The sequence below is a fragment of the Myotis davidii genome, unplaced genomic scaffold, assembly GCF_000327345.1.
Source record: "Myotis davidii unplaced genomic scaffold, ASM32734v1 scaffold111, whole genome shotgun sequence".
NCBI lineage: Eukaryota > Metazoa > Chordata > Mammalia > Chiroptera > Vespertilionidae > Myotis > Myotis davidii.
In genome coordinates, this window is record NW_006284347.1 from 1,771,272 (window position 1) to 1,786,448 (window position 15,177).

General features: G+C 43.2%; 2 protein-coding genes across 2 annotated transcripts in view; one reads left to right on the forward strand and one right to left on the reverse strand.

The window, feature by feature from the left end:
* CACNA2D3 (calcium voltage-gated channel auxiliary subunit alpha2delta 3) overlaps positions 1–15,177 on the forward strand; it is an 817,122-nt gene that overhangs the window by 655,007 nt on the left and 146,938 nt on the right. The gene's annotated exons all lie outside the window — the stretch shown is intronic.
* The window catches only part of LRTM1 (leucine-rich repeats and transmembrane domains 1), a 13,075-nt gene continuing 4,766 nt past the window's right edge, over positions 6,869–15,177 (reverse strand). Inside the window, exon 3 of the mRNA XM_006754679.2 lies at positions 6,869–10,961. Within this exon, the coding sequence (XP_006754742.2) occupies positions 10,528–10,961 (434 nt within the window). The 3' untranslated portion in view covers positions 6,869–10,527. The remainder of the gene's footprint in view (positions 10,962–15,177) is intronic.

Below are 15,177 nucleotides of genomic sequence, written 5' to 3' on the forward strand. Positions count from 1 at the left end.
CTTAGCAGTCTTGCTGTCTTGCTGAATTCTATTAATATAGTCATTCATAAGTCCACAGACCTTGGAGTCATTTTTTAACATTTATTTGGGTAACATTGAATATGCTCAAAAGTAGACAGAAACATAAAAAGAAACTCCATGTGTCTTTACCCAGTTCCAGGAGCTATCAATCTTATGGCCATTGTGCCCTTCAAACCCCAATATACTTCCACACCATCCATATTAGTTTAAATCAAATCTTGGTCATTAAACCATTCATCCATAAATATTCCAGTATACATATTTAAAGGATAAGAACTTCTTTGTGTTTTAATATAGCAATACCATTACCACACCTAAAATAATAATTTCTAATGACCTATTAGTCAGTGTTTAAATCCATAATTGTCCCAAAAATTTCATTTTCAGTGTTTTACTCTTTGTTCACATCAGTATCTTAAAGTCATTCTTGACTCTTCCCTTTTGCTCCTACCCACAACCAATCTGTAAATCCCAATGTTTCTTTCTTCAAATTTTGTCCAGAATCTGACCATTTCTAGGTACCTCTCATACTACCCTGCTGGACTACTTCACCCTTATCACTCCCTTGAATTGTTTCAGTGGCCTTCCAACTTGTTCCCCTTCTTTCTTCCACCTCTGGCCCCCTCAATCTATTCTCCATTACCTATCTTTTAATACAATTGCTGTGGCTATTGTATTAAAAGATACGCAATATCATGTCACTCCTGTGTTCAAAACTCTATTGACTTCCAATTTACCCAGAGTTAAAAGCCAAAATCCTCACAATGGTCCATGTATTAGTTAATTGTTGCTGTCAAACAAATTGTTTCAACAATGTAGAACCTGACAACTACAAACACTTGCTGTCTTACAGTTTTTGTGAGTCAGGAATCTAGGTTAAGCGTGAGTCAGGGGAGCTGTGTCCTGCAGCTCAGGGTCTCTCATGAAGGCTGCAATGGAAGTGTTGCTGGGGGCTGTGGTCTCATCTGAAGGTTTAACAAGCGGAGGAAATGTTTCCACCTTCACTCATGAGATCATCATCAGGATTCAGTTCCTCCTGGGTTGTTAGACTGAGGGTCTTTTTTTTTTTTTAAGGTCTTGATATTCACAACAGACCCCCCCCTTTTTTTAATTGATTTTTTACAGAGAGGAAAGGAGAGGGATAGAGAGTTAGAAACATTGATGAGAGAGAAACATCGATCAGCTGCCTCCTGCACACCTCCTACTGGGGATGTGCCTGCAACCAAGGTACGTACCCTTGACTGGAATCGAACCTGGGACCTTTCAGTCTGTAGGCTGATGCTCTATCCACTGAGCCAAACCAGTCAGGGCTAGACTGAGGGTCTTAGTTCCTTGCTGCTGTTGGCCAGAGGCCTCCCTTACTGCTCTGCCACATGGATATCTCCACAGGGCAGTTCACAGTGTGTTAGTTGACTTCCATCAGAGCAAACAAGAGAGTGTGAGCAAGATGAAAGCCAGAATATTTTGTGATATAATCCTGGAAGTAATATCCTCTCATGTTTGCCATATTCGGTTTTAAGATATCATAGTTTAACTTGCATTTAAAAAAATAGAAACAGAGACACATAGATGATAAATCTCTTGCCCCAAAATATCTATTAGCAACTTAAAGAACAAGAATTAGAACCATAAACTTTGTTTTCCAGTTTTTCCGCTATCCATTTTTTACATCAATAGAACTTAGAAAATCTTTAAATGTGAGTATCAAGATTGAAGAATCACCGATATTCCAAAGATTATAATATACTGGATCAATTATAGATTCACTTGCAATAAAGGTATTTTATTTTAATTTTGATAACAAAATACTTACTGATTAAATGGACCATGAAAAAAATTTTATTAGTATAGGCATTTTTCCCTCATGTTCACTAGATGGTGTATTAATCATAATGGAATACCTTAGCATGCAGTAACAAAGATCGCTAAAATCTGCAACTTAATATAATGAAAACTTATCTCTTGCTTTCAAAAAGCACACTTGCAGGTATAGGTGACTCTCATAGGTAGTTATCCTATACCTATAGATGTTAACTCAATATTCCAGGCTCCTTATTCTAGCAATTAAATGCTTCTACCCTGAAATGACACAAATCGCTTCATTTATATTTCTTTGGCCAAAGAAAAAAAAAGGAGGTGATTAAACCAGGGCATGGATACCAGGAAATGGGAATCATTGAATGTCATCTCTACCCTCAGCTCCTTCCACTTCTGCCTTTGTCGATTCAACCGCAGCCCTAGCTTTTCAAACACACTAAGCTTGCTTCTATCTTAGGACCTTTGCGCCTGCTATGCCTTCTCCCTGGGACAGTTTTCCTCCAGATAGCTTCATCACTGGCTTCATCATTTTTCCCAGGTCCCTGATCAAATATTTTTTCTCCATAAATAAAGTAGAAACCTTTCCTTTCACATATCTCCAGAACTCTCTGCTCCTCACACCTGTTTTTTCACCATCTGATATATTTTTAATTTCTTAAAGTTCTTCCTCTGCGAGATGCTAAGTTCCATGGGGAATACACTTTATATTTCTTGTTCTCTTCTTCATCACTGGTACTAGAAAATTGCCTGGTTTGCAACAGGTGATCTGAAATTTGTTAAAGTATTGACTTTGCATTGTTTGGTAGCCAAAAAGCAAAGCCATTGAGACTTCACTCTGACTTGAACGGATTTTTGTGATCATCACTGGCATGTTAATGGCATGACTTCCACATTTTTAATTTCTTCTCATTCTCTTCCTCCTCTACCATTTCCCCTTGATTTCTATAATTTGTTCCTTGATTTATTAAAGTATATCTTGATTTATTTTTCTTCAAAAGCAATGTGTAGATATTGTGCTTCCTGAGCCCTTGAGTATCTGAGAATTACAATCTCAGTTTGGTGCCTGTTTTGTTTCTATTAGTTTAGTTCCTAGGTTTTAGAGTTTTTACTTTGTTCTTTAAATTTGAAAATTTTACCGGAATCTATTCGGTTCATTTATTTCTTTTTCTCTGATTTGGGCTGATTGAGACTACGAGCACCACACAATAACCTAGACCAGCGGTTCTCAACCTGGGGTCGCGACCCCTTTGGGGGTCGAACGACCCTTTCACAGGGGTCGCCTAAGACCATTGGAAAACACATATATAATTACATACTGTTTTGTGATTAATCACTATGCTTTAATTATGTTCAATTTGTAACAATGAAATTGGGGGTCACCACAACATGAGGAACTGTATTAAAGGGCCATGACATTAGGAAGGCTGAGAACCACTGACCTAGACTAACTTCTAATATTTTTTCATTAGCCTTTCTTATGTGAAGCTTTTATTGATCTATGTAACTTGAGTTTTTCTTTAGCTGATGAAAATACCTTTACAATTTTTTTTTTCCTTCTGTTACACATGTTCTAATCTGCTTATTGAGAAAACCAGTTATCCATATATTGGCTCTTTATGATTACCCCTTCGTTTCTATCATCTATTGTTTTCATCTCTTTCTTTTCTTCTGTATTCTGGGAGTGAGTATTCCATAGTATGTACTAGTATTTCTGCATCACTGATTCAATATGTTGCAGGATTTCTTTCGTACCTCTGACGATGACTGTGGTATATGTTAATCATTTATCACTTATTTTTGTAAAATATATGTGCATTGCCGAAACCGGTTTGGCTCAGTGGATAGAGCGTCGGCCTGCGGACTGAAAGGTCCCAGGTTCGATTCCGGTCAAGGGCATGTACCTTGGTTGCAGGCACATCCCCAGTGGGGAGTGTGCAGGAGGCAGCTGGTCGATGTTTCTCTCTCATCGATGTTTCTAACTCTCTGTCTCTCTCCTTTCCTCTCTGTGAAAACTCAATAAAATGTATTTTAAAAAAAATAAAAAAATATATGTGCATTATTTACTATCATTATTCATCATTATTTTATTATTTATTGTGATTTTATGGTTGTCTGAAATTATTTACTGCTTCATTCCCTGTAGGGGGTCGCATATACTTGCCCATTGCCCCATCCCTTGCAGTACCTTCTTGAGCTGTATGCTCTGTGCCCCATCACCTCTGAACTTAGCCATATGATATGATTTTGTCAATAGAATGTAAGTATAATGTACACCAAATCCAACCAGACACTTTAAAATTTGCATTGGAATAAATACTTTAAAATAGATCTTTCATGTTTCTTCTGAATGTTAAGGGCAATGTTGCCTTTCTTCCTTTATTTTTTCTTAAGTATCTTTTAGTATACTTCAGTACCTTAAGTATCTTAATTTTAACCATCATTAAAATATGGGTGTTTGCCAATGAACAGGGTAAATGGCTTTCCCTCAAGAGTCCTTCTTGTTGGCTTTAGAGCCCTCCTTAGAGACTCAGATGGAAGGCTAATTGATATACACAGCCACTAGACTAGTGATGGCGAACCTATGACATGCATGTCAGAGGTGACATGTGAACTCATTTTTTTGGTTGATTTTCTTTGTTAAATGGCATTTAAATATATACAATAAATATAAAAATATAAATCTTTGTTTTACTATGGTTGCAAATATCAAAAAATTCCTATATGTGACATGGCACCAGAGTTAAGTTAGGGTTTTTCAAAATGCTGACACGCCGAGCTCAAAAGGTTCGCCATCACTGCCCTAGACAAATGCCCAGTGCCTACAAGTCTTCCATTTAGTGTGGAATTGCAGGATTGGTAAGGGATGCTGCCACTTGTTGCTTGGTGGTCTGACTATTTAACCTAGATAAACCAAAGTAGTCTGTAGTTTTCATTCCTTGTAAGCAATGTAGATAAAAACTATAGTTCCTAGTTTGTATGTATCTTATTATCCTCTCTTCTTTTTTTCATATGATTACATGCTACATTGTAGAGACATGAATCTCTAGTGGATGAAGACAGCAAAATCTTGGTGGCAGGTGTGGTGGCAGTTAAGTGTGCATTCATGCTCTACATGTAGGAGGAACGGTCTCCCTCTGGTTTTGAAGCCATGTCTCAGAGGAAGGAATAGCAGCATAAAGGATGAGGACTTTAGACTATTACTCTCTTCCTTTACATCCCACCCATCTGTCGGAAGGTCACATCTGTGCTTTGCATAGTGGGCATTCCTCCTGGGGACTTGGATATCATTGAACAGTATTTCTAATTTCAGATAACACCACAACTTTTCTTCTGTGTGTTCATAAAGATTTCAATGGGAAGCACTACTTATCAGCCAGTGTCTATTTTATTATTTTCTCAAATAATGTAAGATGGTGCAGCTGAGTTTCTTCCCCTTCCATCTAAGAACATCTTTTCCAGCCCAGCAGAGTCTATGTCTTGGCTTCTTAGGCTGGCTTTCTGGGTGTTGGTGGGACCAGAGTTCTGGCAGGGACATGCTGGTTGGTGATTGGGTTTCTTTTCCCTGCCATGTTTTAAGAGCTGGCAGTGCCAGGGAAGGATTCCAGCTCTGACTTCTTCAAAGTTGTCACATTCCAAAAAGTGCCCAGAAATTTGGCCTTAGAAAGATCTGCATCCGAATGCCTGCTCTACTACTTACTACTTACGGGGGCCTTGAACAAGTGACCCAAACCCAATGGTTGTGTTTCTTCATCTATTATGTGACAACAAAATGCCTGCTTTTTTTGGTCAAAATGAGGCATAGAGAAAATAACAATAATACACTTGGAAACCAACTGACACAAAATTGTGTGCTCAGTAAATTTTTATGGTGGTACCATAATTGTCTTCATCCAAACAATTAATAGAATAATGTCATAGCCTTGACACTGTGGTTCACACAGAATGAATAAAGAATGGCAGGGGCCTAGTTGAATCATCCATACTAACTCCATACTCCTGTAACTGCATTTACCAGGCCTGTAATTAATTGTCTGTGTGGCTTTGGGAAAGTTCCTTTCCTTTTCCATGCTTCTATTTCCCATCCTATATAATAAAAGCCTAATATGCAAATCAACTGAATGGCAGAACGACCAGTCACTATGATGCACACTGACCACCAGGGGGCAGATGCTCAACGCAGGCACTGCCCCCAGCTGGCAGGCCCCAGGCCAGCCGAGGTGGGTGCCAGTGGAGGCCCCCCACCTTCAGTCACCCAGCTGGTTGCCCCACAGTGGGAGGTGACTGGCAGCAGCGGTGGGGGACAGAGCCAGCAAGCAGGCAGCGCCAGGCCAACAAAGATAGGTGCCAGCGGGGACCCCTGATGGCCCTGCTGGTCACCTCACATATCGGCTCTGATCGCTGGCCAGGCCAAGGAATTTACTCATGCACAAATTTTGTGTACCAGGCCTCTAGTTTATAAAATAAGAACATGGGGGTAGCAAGTAGTTTTAATCTGATATGTCGACTTCAATTAATCAGTAGAGGGTACCTATAAAACAGTTTTAAAAGGATTCTGAGGCCTTGGCTGGGTTCAGTAGATATGTTTTCTATCATCTACTAGCAATGTCTGAAATGGGTAGGGAAGTTAGTCACAGCTATCCCGAAATTTGCCAGATGTAGACTAAATGCTTTCAACAGACCTTCCTAATTCCCAATCCTCTGGGGTTTTTTCCTGGGTCTGCTTTATGGGCCTTTATAATTGGGTGACATCTTATTCATAGAAATGAATATTCAGTGTTGTCAGAGTGAAGAGTAGGTATGGACACTGAAGGAGACTGGTGGATTATGAAGCTGCTTCTTTGAATGGGATGGGGGTTTCTTTGAGATCTCAATGCAATTTGTGCATTAAAAAAATAAAGTACTTTCATCAGAAGGGCAAACAGGATAGTTCCCTGAAGTTTCACATCACAACCCAGTTGTGTCATGTAGGGTTGGAATATCATTTGCTGGTAGGGTTCTGTCTAATCGCATTAAGCAATGGACACACTGGTGGGTTTGACCAGACTGGAAACATTTATTTCCTGATATGCAACACAATGTTATAGCTTTCTAACCATTGTATAATTGTATTAATGTGTGCTCCAGATCAATTATTTTATATGGATTTAGCCAATTCCTTTGATATTTAGGATTTAAGATAAGAGTGTCTTATTTCTGGGGTAACTTGGTTAACTCAAGTAATGAGATTTGATCTTCATGAATCTTTAGGAGATGCTGTGCATCACTTTTCAGTCTTCCATTTTTATAAGGAAAGAGAAAACCTCCATTTTTCCATTGGCATTTTATCATTGTAAGCACTAGATTCTGCCTTCGGGGACAGGGACCTTTGCCTTAATTTTGAAAGCTTTTCCGGTATAGATTTGATAGTTGGTCTCCTTTCTCCATAATCTCTATGACAGGGTGCATTCTTCATAATCCCTCCTGTTGGCCTCACTTCAGAGAGCTACAAGCATCTTTGGGTCCTGCTCTTATGAATCTGTGATTTCTGGCAAAGCAAAAATCGCCAGTCTATAATCATACTGTTTCACTAAATATGGTAAAAAAAATTCTATTGTAGATGGTTTTCTCAGAAACAGTCAACACTCAACGTGCTTTTTGTTCACAGTGTACCCTCAGCAAAACTCTTGATGGAAGGCCATCTTTAGAGGGGAATCTATGAATATGACAAGACAGCGGCAATAGACAGCTGAAAGTAATCTGTGAGGCGTTTGCAAATTACCCCTCATGCGCTGTAGTGGTTGCAAAAGATAATTTGTGGTTCTCGCAGAATACCCTGCAAATTGGGTCTTTCATCTGTGATGTTTTTTATGGTTAAAACATTTCATTTCTCATATTAACAAATGATAACTCTGCATTTGTTAATCTAAACAATTTGATTTATATTTTTCTGTGCTGAGAAGCTGTTGACATTTCAGGGTAAGTAATTATTTTCATTGCCAACTGCCGTTTGTGGTGATTGTAGGCAAGAGATAGAAATCTGACTATACATATGCACCATTTTAATCATTTTTCTTAAAGACTGTTTATAAAGCAGGGATCTGTTTGCCTGAGTTATCATCTGTACTTAGAAATCTAATAGGACATGGGTGTTGACGAGTGAGGGTTCTAAGCACGTTCAGGGTTTTCTGTGGTGTATTGGATGTTTTCCATGCGATCGCTGTGGACAGGGGACAGGGCTGCTGCAGTATCACCAGACCTCTGGCAGAGCCCTGGGCGCTGACAGTCTGAAATCACCGCAGTGAGAGGAAATGGATTATTGGCCTCAGTAGATCCCAGCTTATGTAATATCTGTTCAAGTATCTCCCAGGGTGGTTGCCAGGATGACATGACAGATGCTCATGAGAATGCCTCGCACTATGCCCAGTACATAGTGCAAGCTCTGGAAACATTTGGTAAAATGGGGACGGCATGAAAAAGGATCATCTAAATTTCCTTTCTCATATTGCTTTCTTATCCAAGGACTCACAGTCCAGGGCAAGAGAAAGGAAGATATTTTTTTCACTACATCCTTCAACCGGATGCTCAGCCTTGCCAACAGAGCCGGAAGGAGGCACCAGGACTAGGGTGGAACAGCTGGCTTTCTCTGGGCTTTCTCTTTTTGATCATAAAATCCTTGTTAATTTTTCAATCTGCTCTTTAACATATCCAGGTTTATTTTAATATTCAGGAAAATTAACATCAAAGTTAGTACTTTTCCCCCAGAAAAATCATTTAGCAAAATTGCTGCTTCAAAAAGATGTCCATCATTAGCTTGTGTGTGTGCGTGAAGCCCGCACTAGCTGTGAAGCACTATGGGCAGGGGTAGGTAGACGGCCTCTGTGATGATTAGGGGCAGGTTGGTGTGTGTCCTGCAGGGTAGGCTGTGGTAGGTTCATCGTCTGCTTTCCTCAGCTCCTTACACTCTGGGTAGAGCTCTGGCGACATCAGACAAGTCACCACTCCTGCATGTTCAGACCTCCCATTCACATTTCAGGTCAGGGAATGGACTACTGATTTAGGACTGAAAACAATTTTTCCATGGCCTGAAGGAGTGAATGTAGAGCCAGTACCCTGAATGGCAAATGTATTTTATCCTTTGAACCAACTTCAATTGATTAGTTCTGGTTGCCTACAGTGCTGTCTTAAGAAGGCATCTGTGGTGCATGGAGGCTCAGCTGGGAAGAGTTCTGGGATTGATTAGCAATGTCTGTCAAGGTCTCTGGAGGAATAGCTTGCTCTCTAGTTGCTATTGTGTGCTTTTGATGTGTCTTTCACTCTTCTGTGTAAAGTGATTTTTTTTAATACTAACAGGTGACTAAGTATGAGACGGGCCATCATGAGAGAGAGCAGGTAGATTCCACTTTAAGAAAACCTGGCATGAGAAAATGCAAATTTACAAAATGCATAAATCTGGAGCTCATTATTGTCATTACAGTAAGATTCCATGAAAGGTTCCTTTAAATAGCGAGCTCCCCTACTGCATTAAAATGATGATTCAATTTACAGAAATTCACTTTGCATGCAACTCTTCAGGACCGTGTCTGTGCAGTAAAGCAAGCCCCACCTGATTGTTTTAAACCACGGCCTACATGCTGTTCAGGGTGGCTGCTGCCACATATCTCCAGTCTCTTGGTAATTCCCACTCTCTTCAGACTTCCTTCCTCCTTCCTCTCCCGGAGTGTTGAGTAGACAGTCTGGGTGGTGGTCAATAGCTGCTGGCTCCCACCCGACCACGGCTGCGTTTCATTAGTGGGTAAACTGATTGCTCCGCGTGTGTTTACGCGTGGGTGTGGCTGTCCAAGTCTGCGCACTTGTGTGCTCTGGTGTGGATGCAGATACACACAGGCCCTTCCCTCGCTCTCAGCCCACCCTAAATTCATTCCTAAAAAAAACAAATGGAAGGTTCCACTTGCCTGGTGGATATGGCCTTCCAATGAGATGTGCCCCGGATTCCGGCTCCCCGTCTTCTTTGTGTTTGTTTATATGTTATTTACCCTCGCATCTAAAACCTTCCCCAGGCCCTGGGCCCGAGTCCCATTACGCAGACATGAAACCCTCTTCTTCCTCTGTGGCCTAGAAAGCCCCAAATGGTTTTCTAATTTAGAAAATTAAATATAATCTGACTCTTGTGGCAGGCTACAAAATTCCCGACCAACAGACGCTCCCATTAAATATGTAACATACACAACATCTAAAAGTATCACCAATCTAGCATGAACTTGAATTATGGAGGCATTTGGTGCCCCTTGGGTAAGATCACCAGCCTCTTCCCAGGCGCTCACAATCGGGCAGTTTTCCAATGGACCGTAAAGCTCCTAGGAATGCTGATGGCACACGTGCTTGCGTTTCTGTGCTCTGTAAAAGCAACTTCCTGCAGGGAAGAGGACCTTAAAGAGATGGTAGCTCCCCTTCCTCTGTGCCTGGCCTTCTCCCACATAGAATAAGTCTAATAAACTTCTCAGGCACAGAACACAAGTATCATTTCTAGTTCACCTACAGTATTTTTTTTAATCTCAACATAAATTTCTCCTCCAAAATATTTTTTAAAGACACATCCTTTTTGTTTTCTTTTGGAAAGAGCAAAATGAGGCAGGAACAGTGGACGTACCAGCCCTCCTCAGAGACTATCTTCTGGCCTAAGGTGATTATTCCGACTTGAGACAAAAGCGCTCAAGCTGGTGGGCTGTCAAGCAGGTCTTTTCCTTCCGTCTTCGCAGGCTCGAGGGTTTGAGCCAAGGGTGCCTCCCGGCAATGGGCTGTAATAGCTGCATAGGTGCAGCCATAGATGGTGGCCACCAGCATCATGAGACACAGGATCCCAGACAAAACCCCGGCGATGATGACAGTGACCAAGGCGCGACGCAGATTGGTGGGCCTGGGCTTGGGTTTGAGCTCACACTCTGACTGGTCTTGCTCCTTCACACTGTGGCTCTCAGGAGGCCTCAGGACAGCCCCCGGGGCAGGACCCAGCAGCTGCCCCTGCCAGGACTCCAGATCTGGAGATGGCGAAAGGCAGGGCTGGTACAGCTCGTGAGGGATTTTAAGGAGGTCCTTTCCCTTCCAGGTGTCTGGTGACGCACAGATGACACTGTCCATGACTCCCCCTTTAAAAAAAAAAAAAAAAAAGCAAAAGCAAAGGATGATAACAGAGCCTGACACAATTGAATTCCAAAAGCCTCAACCTGAGAAAAAGTTAGGCAGATGGAATTTATAAAGCACCTTCCCCCGCCCCTCCCCCCGAAGTCAAAGAGCTTAACAATTACATTTTATGATTTTAGGATTTTTAAATTGGCCAAATGCTAAAAACGCCACACTAAATTGGCAATTATGTCTGACCAAGAGTTCATTAGAAGCCAGGTGACCTTTGCCTAATAAAACGCCGAGGGCAAAGCGATGCCGAGCTGACAAGAAGGGGCGCTCTCACGCCCCTAATGAAGCGCTCTGCACAAACAGACCTATTGTACAAGCTCCCATTGCACATCTTAAAACAAAAACAAAAAGTTAAACAAACATCCTTTATTGTGATGTTATGTGTTAATTACAAAGACCCTATGTGTCTCGCAGCACTCTTCGATGTTGCCAAATGGGATGTCGTGGTCTTTGAGTGTTGTGCATATCTGACGATTTGGCAGTTACATTAGTTAAGTTCATGGGATTAAGTTCCATTAACATGTCTCTTTGTGCTTTGAAACATTTAGAACTTGTAGTATGGAACTTTCCAATGGCTTTTAGACTCGGTTTCTGTTCTCTGTAAGGTGACTGATTTCCTGAGATATGTAGACTATGTGCCTAGTAATTCTTTTCTAGAAAGAGCACTGGGCTCACAGGTTCCTTCCAGCCAAGTTTGGTCACCAATTTACTATGTAACCTCGGGTGAATAAACTTCTCTGACTGCAACTTTTGTGATAAAAATATCTATTTGTATCCAACTCCATAGTTTATGAAGCACTGTTAGATTAGTCCTCACAACTCCGCTACGATGGTAATTCTTGTCCAAGGTCACCCAGCTCATAAGGGAACAGAACATCCAAACCCAGCTCACTCCCTTGATCCCGGATTTCCCCACTATACTCGGTGTCCGTTTCTGCTTCCTCCCCTCTCTCTATTTCCTCCTTCCTGGCACGTCCCAAGGTTACACAATGACCCTCAGAAAAGCCTTTCTTTGCCGGGGCAGAGCCCCACCCCCATGACCAGTGTCTGGGTTCCCCTGGCTGCCCTGAACTCTCCTGCTCTACCCCATGGAAGGCAGTGAAGCCAGACACCACTCTCAACCAAGTGAGACGGCAGGTTCTCTGTGCATACTACAGGTGAACTAGGAAATAACTCCGCAAAGTCACACGCGGGAGGTGGTCACTTCAGTGGGAGTCAAACCTTCCCTTTCACGGCACTGCAGAGCTTGGGGAATGCCTTCTCTCACATCCATTCTATCTGAGCCGTATAAGCCGAGTCCTACGTGGCCCCGTTAGAAGATGGGGCGATTCTGCAATGCAAGAGTTATCTGGCCCAGGTCATATCGGTGTTAGAGGCTTTGACAAAATTCACCCCACACCTCTTTTGCTACTGCTGCTTGAAACTGAACCTGAAACTGCTAGCCTCCTGGGCCCCCCTGGCTTCGTCAGTAACCCCCTGAGCCAAGAGCCCCAACTCGAAAGCAAACAGGTGACAGAGGTATGTCCTCCTTTCTGAGCAGATGTGCAGGAGGCCAGGGGTGCAGGGTGGCTGCTCCAGAGAAGCCCAGGGTGCCGCCAGGCCGCGCCGCGATTAGGGATCCCTGCCTCATGCACCATTGTATGCCGTGCCCTGGGGTTTGTTGTAAGGCAGAAGGCCAGAGAGAGAGAAATGGGGTGTGGGGCTTTGAGAAGAAGTACTGACACGCAACCTGGCCAAAGAGCACTGGGACTTCCACCAGTGGACGAAGGCCCATCTGCCATGGGACCGGCAGCCCAGCAGCTGGCTTCTCCGAGACCAGGTGGCTCATCCAGTCACTCCAGGCTTAAGCACTGTCTTTCCCCGGTTCCAGGCTTCCTGCTGCTCAAAATTAGCGTGTGGGGCATGGCCTGGGGACCCGGGGGTGAGGAAATACACACACTACAGCCCAGGACATGGCTGGAAGGCAGGGGTTGTGGCCAGGAAGAGCTCCATGACCTCCAATGCACCTGTGTCCTCGGCCCAGGGTCACGTGGCAGCCTTCCACCCCAGGAGGCATGTCTGCTGACAGGTTGTGTGTCCCTCACCCAAGTCTAGGCTCATGGAAGCTGACAAGGCAAGAAGCTCCAGCTTGCCAAGCACTCATTATTCCCCATCTGGCCACTGGGAGCTCTTAACCACTGTCTTGGAAGAAATTTGATTTAAATCTTGAGTCTGACCATCACTTAGATGTACAATTTTAAGAAAATTACTTGACCATTCTGTGCTCTGCTTGCTCATCTGGAAAGTGGGAGAGGGAAATAATGATCACAGCATGTTTTGGCTGGGGCCCACAGGAAGAAGAAGTTTACCCACCCTCTGTGGTCAGGTTGGGGGCGTGTGACTGAGTTCTGGCCACTGGAACCAGCGATTGTCACTTCTAGGCCACAAAAACCCCTGCTTAATCCTCCAAGCACTTTGTTCCCATTTGGTGTTAACCTTAGCGGCCACATGGTCAAGTTGGCAATGTGGACAGCTGGAAGGGGCTTAAGTCCCTGAAGGACTGCACCGACCCCAGCCCCTCCCCCAACTCCCTTGGACTCTGACACGAGTGCCTTTTATTGTGTGCATCACTGAGATGGTTGTCAGTCAGTCAGCCTGTCCTGACTAACACTGCTAGGGTTTGTATCTATTTATGCATCTTTGTAAAGCAGGTCTTGACCTGCACTAGCCCTTTGTTTTACCTTTATTCAATAAGTCAGTAGTCAGATTGTCTCCTACATCTGGCATCTATTGGGAAGGGGGGGTTCCTAGTTATTTTGGGTCCCTCAGATCTTGTGACCCCCAAATCAATTTCACCTTCTACAGAAAGGCTGTTGTCTGTACCAGGCAGCTCTGCCGTGAGGGGGCGTTGAACTGAGTCACGGAACCAGAGGACCAGAATAGGTCTCGGGAGCTCCTGGCTCAGCACTGTCAGTTTCCACCTGGTGACCCTGAGAGCTGGTGAGGGGCACGGCTGTCCAAGGATCACCAGCAAGTTTGTGGCAGAGCGTCAATCCCTCCCATGTTCCATCTAGTGTCCTGAACCTAGGAACTATCTTCTTTCTTTGTCAAGAAATACTCTTCTTTGATAAAAACTATCTTTTTGTGAGAGTTTGGCTCATGCTCACCATTTAGTCTAAAACACAATAGCTGAAGCCACTTCACTTCTAGATGTAAAGTTTTATTTGCCTCTTATAAGAAAGATTTTTACCACCATATGTCGTCCCTGTTGTAGGTCAACTCTGAGATTAGCTGCTTAGTGATAAGCTCTTTGCTTCTATATTGTTGAGAGGGATTCTCAACTCGACATTGTATACTTGAACTCAGTGTGAGCTCTAACCAGCTTCCGTCTGTGCTCTAAGCTGCTACACCATCCAACTCTGCTGGTTCCCCAATTCACGTCTGTAGCTCTGCAGTCTTCCTGTATCAGAGAGGCTCAAACGTACATCCACCAATGCAACACCTTCCCTGGACATGGAATGGACATCTCAAACTTGATCTTCCCCCAACTGAGGTCTTATTTACTCTCTCTCACACACACTCACCCACTTCCTCCTTTCCCATTCCCCAGTCTGCCCCTTATCGGCTATTGGCATCCTTTACCAGTATCTGGTTATTCCTGCAGGACAAAGATTAGAATTTTCCATGATTACTCTCCTTCATCTTCCAGTCCAACCTATTAGCAATTTCTATCAGTTCAGTATTTCAAACATCTCCCAACGTTGATTACTTCTCACCGGCCTACTCTGGGCCACCTCCACCTCTTCTCTGGATGGCTTATTACTTCTCCCTCATTCCCCTCCTTCTTGGGTAAGCTTCGATCAGCTCTCCCTAGAGTCCACAGAGTGACCTTTTAAACTGTAATCAGATCACATTGTTCCTCTAAGTAAAATTCAGGAGATTTTTATCTGGCCTAAAATAAAATCCAAAGGCCTCTGCCTGCTCTTCAGGTTCCTCCAGGACGGGGCCCTGAGTATTTATGTTATCTTATCTCTGTCTTCTCTCTCACTCCCTTCCTCTGCTCCAGGCACTGTTTTGTCCTTAGTTAAGCTACGCCCCCTCCCGGTCAGGCCCTCTGCACTGCTTCCTTTCCTCCACTTAGCTCATGGCTCGTGCCTCCTGAGCAGATTCTGCTGGCCCATGTCTCCTCCT